This window comes from Amborella trichopoda, chromosome 11, assembly GCF_054954075.1.
Source record: "Amborella trichopoda isolate Santa Cruz 75 chromosome 11, AtrichopodaSantaCruz75HAP2 v2.0, whole genome shotgun sequence".
Lineage (NCBI taxonomy): Eukaryota > Viridiplantae > Streptophyta > Magnoliopsida > Amborellales > Amborellaceae > Amborella > Amborella trichopoda.
In genome coordinates, this window is record NC_142346.1 from 48,225,853 (window position 1) to 48,231,852 (window position 6,000).

General features: G+C 37.9%; 1 protein-coding gene across 10 annotated transcripts in view; it reads right to left on the reverse strand.

Annotated features, from left to right (window-relative positions):
• The window catches only part of LOC18427805 (monooxygenase 1), a 32,717-nt gene extending 31,334 nt beyond the window's left edge, over positions 1-1,383 (reverse strand). For 5 of the 10 annotated variants that reach the window (XM_088851260.1, XM_088851265.1, XM_088851259.1 and 2 more), the window contains exon 1: positions 1,215-1,383. In XM_088851260.1, coding sequence (XP_088707386.1) covers positions 1,215-1,318 — 104 coding nt within the window. In that variant the 5' untranslated portion in view covers positions 1,319-1,383. Of the gene's footprint in view, positions 1-230; positions 378-1,214 lie in introns of all 10 variants that reach the window. The other 5 variants (XR_016043837.1, XM_088851258.1, XM_088851262.1 and 2 more) reach the window with 2 other exon arrangements.
• Positions 1,384-6,000: the final 4,617 nt, after the last annotated feature.

The following is a 6,000-nucleotide window of genomic DNA, read 5'->3' on the forward strand; positions in this document are numbered from 1 at the left end:
CTTGTGGCTCTAGAGAGAGAAACATGATTTTTTCTATTTTTTTGGATTTTTTTAAGTAAACCGATTTATTGAAAGTCCCCGACTTGCTAACTATGGTCCGAACTTGGCCAAGGCCAAGCCATTGAATCACTAATCCGGGTCCCAACCATGGCCTGAGCTATTCAGTTCGCCGTGGTTTACAATACCTGTTTCTAAAACTATTGAATGAATCAAAGATAAACAGAGATTACGCATGCAATGGCAGTGATTTATGTCTAAGTGTGTCACCAACGCCAAGAGCATCAAGGGCACGCCAACCATTCGTCCAAATTCCAAGAGCCGCTCCTTCTGAGCGCAGCTCTTTGGATCTCTCCAAAATCAGGGTTTTGATACCATTTCTGTCAATTCAAAAATAAGAAATAAAAAATAAAATTCAAAGAGACATGAAAGTTTATTATATGTCTACTCCTTTTGAAGTAGAATGCACATTTAATCCCTTCATAAAATCTCATTTAGAATTAATTTTAGGAGTTCAAATTTTGGGGATGTAGCCCCTTCAACTCATAAATTAATCACAACAAAAAAATTTCTTATTGTATCCTTTCTTAGCTATCAGGGTTGGCAATACAAATCCTAATATGTCATTCTGCTCTATCAATGGTATTCCTTCAACGAAATTTATGAAAATCTTTGTAATAGTTTTAAAATATATTTTTCTTTTTAATTATAAAATTTAAAGCTTAAAAAATAGTGTAGATCGAGTAGGTATATGAAAATCTTGAAAATTTGACGGTCAAAAAATGTGTTACAAGATGCACTATTTCAAAGACTTGAAATCCATTTTTTTATCATGTTCATGCATCTTGATGTCGAGATGATCAATTTGAAAATATTTGGGCATTAAAACAACTAATTTTTGAGGTGGGCTCAAATTTGATTGTTTAGAGCATGCGCACTATGTAAACTTTTTCCAAATTTTAATAGGTTACCTCTTACGCATGTTTTTTGATAAATTTCCCTCTTTTTTCATGCATTAAAAAATTAGAAAGGATCCTTTGTGAGCTTCTCCCACGTATAAAAATGTTGTATGCCATTTTTCTACATGATCATCCCGAATAGAATAATAAGAGAAAAGCGAAACTAAGATCAAGGTAAATGAAATAAAAATACAAAAGAGAGATTAATGGGAAGGTAATTGATGAGTTTATAAATGAAATTGAGGGAAAAGGGAAAACCTGTGAAGGCCGAGAGCTGTAGCGAGGCCTATGATTCCTCCTCCCACAATCACTATTTCCTCCTCCATCTCTCTCACTCTGCTTACTTTACCTTCTGTCACCATCTCTCATCCAGTTCTAATGCCCAAATTTTTAACCTCTCTCTCTCTCTGTGTTATTGCTTGAACCTGTAAAAGTGATCCTTATTTGTCCCTTTTATCGTGCACAATTATTTGTCATGAAAATTTGGGCTCAGATGTAGGGATAAGGTAAGATTCGACTGGCTTTCTTGGCTTCATGCATTTGGGTGGGCTCCAGAAAGTATGTTGTAGGACAGTAGTTTTATAATTTTATCCACCTCACTGGCAATGGGTGAGGTGGCCCCGCTCCTAAACATTAAGAAATGTGGCCTCAGGGCCGAGCTACTGTGGCCCAGAACATTAAGAAATGTGGCCTCAGGGCCGAGCCACTGTGGCCCTGAGGGCTGGGCTAGGCCGGCTGGCCTGGCCCGACCGAACCCTGTTTGATCAGGTTTTTTCTTTAGTTCGTTTTCATGTATTTTCTTTAGCCGGGCATGGGTGATGGCCTCTTTGCCGTGGTCAGGGCAGGGCCGGGCCGAGCCGAGTTAGGGCCAGGCAAGGGCAAACCCCACACCTCAAGTATGCATTAACAAGGATCTGGCATAGACAAATTGGTGGTCTCAGCCATAGTAATCAAGCTCAAGCCAGATCACCTAGTCTACAGGTCAGACTGCCGATAGGCATTTTGGTTGGTCGGGTCAAAAGCAAAATCTAGGTTGATCCCAATTTTGGTTGGTCTGACCGTCCTATTTTAACTTTTAGCCACAACAATTGGTCAAACAAATTTGATAAGCTTTTGTCTAATATATTTTATTTTAAAAAATTCTAGTTGAACTTATCTAGTTCTGATGGGACTAGATCCCTCACTAATCATGTGGTCGGTCAATTCTCGTAATTAGGGTCTTGACATCAACAATAATAACAAGGAGAGAAAATGAGTTTTAATCTTTTGAGTCCGCAAAATAGTGTATGTTGCAACACATTGTCTTGGCCATCCATTTTCAAGACCTTTAGGTGTTTATAAATTTACTTGATTTGAACCATTTTTAGAGTTTAAAATTTTATAAATAAAGATGAAAATAGATTCTAAAGCCATCTTAAGAATTTTTTATATCTAAATTATATTTATGATAAAATTTAGAGGTAGACCTTAATTGGATTGTTTAAGATCGCAACCCAAATGTTTATGAGTAATTTCATACAAATTCTATGATGGGGGCAAAAGAGTCCCACAATCATATCGGGCATCACTATGCTGATTCCCAAACAAAACCAACATAAAGACTTGGATGGGCATGTTGAATAGAGGTGTGATAAGGGCTTCAGTAGCAAGCTTGTCAAGTAAATTTGGCTAGCCAGCCTTAGCACTCTCATCTTCCTTTCCTTCACATACTTGTCCATTGCTAAGCACAATGCCTCTCTAGCTTGCCTCTCATTCTCTTCTCGAGATTCATGTATGGCTAGGCTGATGCAACGACCTAGCACGATTGCATCTTCGAGGCCAACAGAGGAACCCTGATCCATGTATGGTGCCCTAGCATGCATGGCCTTGCGGGCTACAGAGATTGTGCCTTTGTACCAACTAGTTTGGATTAGCTCCCATGGCGGTAGGAATCTAAAGTGACTAATGCTCAATGAATTTGGGTGACTTTGTGTTGAGGATTGATGTCTTGTATTTTGAATAACTAGATTTGTCAAGGTGGAATAAACAAGATGACTTCGGAGGGTCTTTAAAAGCCCGAAGGCGCGTAGGGCTTAAGGCCCGGAGGAGTCGTCCTAACGGTTGACGTGACGGACTCGATCCATGTCGGGGTTCAGGGGCGGCAGCCCCGGAGAAAAAACTTGGATATATTTATACATGGGATTCGATATATCTGGGACTTAATATATATCTGTCCAAAGATATTTTAGTAATTTGTACCATCTATCTGAAACTCGATATATATTGTTACGATTTGGGGTTTATCTAAGGTTAAAGGAAAAACGCAGTTTGCTATGTAATCAGAGAGGCGTGAGGAAGAGAGTTTTTTGTAACCCTATTTTCCATTGCTAGTAAAGAAGTTCTCATCTCCCGTGGACGTAGGCACGTTGCCGAACCACGAATATCATTGCGCTGTGGTTGGTTGTCTCTTTCTTTTGTGTTTGTTTCTTCTTCTTAGTTTTCGTGGATTGCTTTTCGTTTCTATACACTGTTCTTAACCATTTCGATTATTTCATCAGGGAAGTCGTTAAAAGTATCGAGAGCCACCTTTTTTATGTGCAGGGGATCCTTGGAAACCTCCGAATCTGCTCATTCCATCAGATAAAAAGTATAGCAATTGAGAAATAGAAAACAACAATAAGCTTGCCATAGTACTTTGAAGAAAGGCATATTACTCTTTTCAAATGAGGGGAATTTTAGTTATTTTGCCTAATTAGTAAGCTTCATATAAGCCAATTTTTCTTCATTTTAAAATTGAATGAAATGGCATTTCAATCTCAAACTTGAGATTGGCAGTGGCAATATTTGCTCAAAGAGATTGTCAAGGTTTCTCAAATCTGAGGTCTCTGCATTTATTTCTTCTTTGCCTGATCTTGTATTGTTTCAGCAGAAGCAACTAAAATGGAGTGTCGAAACAAAAGCACCCACTAAAAGCCCAATTACTTAGTAAATTACAGCCAGAATTTGGCTTTAAAAGTTGAGATTTAATTATCTCAGTCATAATAAAATTTCAATTAATCCTCCCTACTCCAAAATTCTAGCCATATCTCATATTGGTTTGACACAAATGCACTCAAATCTCTTTTTTTTTTTTTTGCTACTTTTTTACATTAAGAACATTAATCTTTTACCAATTCATTACCTTGAGGAACCCAAATGTGAATGAACCAGTGGACCATGTTGTGGTTGATTGGAAGCCTCGCTACAATAGTTCGATCACTCTGAAATCGGATGAAATGGTTCTCGAAATTGTGTCCCTCCCTTGAATACGAAGTGACCCCCCTGATTCCTACCCTGGAATCCTTTCTTCGAGCTCCCATTCTCAATGACTCAGCAATTATGGAATTGACACCCTCACAACCGATGAAAACCTGAGAGAGGTAAGAGCATAAAAGAAAAGATTTTTAGTTGAGTATGATAAATGAAATTAAATAAAAACTCGACATGGTTATATCGAGAAGTGTCTTATGGAGGGAACAATTTATATCTATCATGATGTGCTATTTTTGTAGGGTTCTCAAAAACCCCTATCTTGCAGAACGGGAAATCTCAAATACCGAGATCTCATTCAAAATTGTATACACAATTGACTAAATGCGAATTGGATAAATACAACTGTAAATCAAGTGTAAAAAATGAAACAAACACAAAGAAAGCACAACATAACAACACACGATTTATGTGGTTCACCCTGTAGGCCTACATCCATGACCTTGGCAAATAGAAATCCATTATCTCAATAAATATTACAATTTAAGGTTACAAGATAAATACCTCTATTTAAACATCGGTAAAAGACCTTACTGATCTTCTCTTCTAAACCTTACACGACCTTACTGATCTTCTCTTCTCCCTGTTGACATCTTTTCCCATTACTATACCACTAACAAAAAGAGTATCTTGAAAGCAATTGAGAAATTTTCTTTCTGTAGAAGTGAAAATTTAGCCAACCCAAAATCTCATGGGAATACTTCTTATCTTTAGGAAGCCGTCTTTCGCTCTTTCGGAGATCCCTCTCCTTTTTTGAGATCCCTTCTCATGTACTCCAAAGGAGTCACCCTCAAAAGGATGAGTATGAATCTTCATTGGTTCTCTTTTAGGGAAAATTACAAAAACCCTCCCAGAAGTAGACTTTTTTAGAAAACCTCCCCATAACCAAATTTTTTTCGTAATTTTTACCCTAAAATGAACTTTGATGAAAATGGCCATTCTTGTATAAAAATAAATATGTTGGGCCAAACATGGCGTGGACTCACAAACGTAGTGCTGGACCGAGAGAAAAATTGCCAAACATGTGTAAAGACAAACTTAGGCCAATATTGGCGAATAGGGACATGGTTATGCCGGACCACATGAACATATTGCCGGACCCTATGGTCCATGTGCCAGACTGCAGACAAAGCATATCGACCAATCGGACCAAGAAAAGGACATGCCAAATCGATATAATACATGCCGACCCGCCTTTAACATTTACCGGTCCCGAAATATGCGAGAATCGAAATGTGTCATACCGCATGTATTATATGTTGGACCCAATATTTTTCCAGAACGCCTATTGTCAGATCGTCTTTAAGAATTGCCAGACCCCTTAGTTTTCCATAAACATTTAGTGTCAGACTGCCTTTATAAAGTGTCGGACCCATATTTTTTCAAACCACATTGCTGGAGACAGAGGCTTTAGTTTAAGAGGAGGGTATTTTGGTCTTTTTTACTTTATTTTTTTACTTAGGGATATTTGCTAGAAAAGTGTGTTTTGGGGTAAGAGTTGCGGGAAGAAAAATTGGTTGGGGAAGAGTATCTACAATTTTCCCTCGCTTTTATAGAGATCACTTGGGCTTCTTTCTTGTTCCCCAAAGAAGCCTCAGTTTTCTTTACCCATAGGTGTGGTGATTTTAACTATAACTGAACCTAACAATCTCCATCTTGATAGCAAAAACACAAAATTCATCCTACCACCTTCATTAAATAGATTTTTAGCCACTTGCCTCCATTGTAAAATTTGTATACATAATTTGCCTCCATA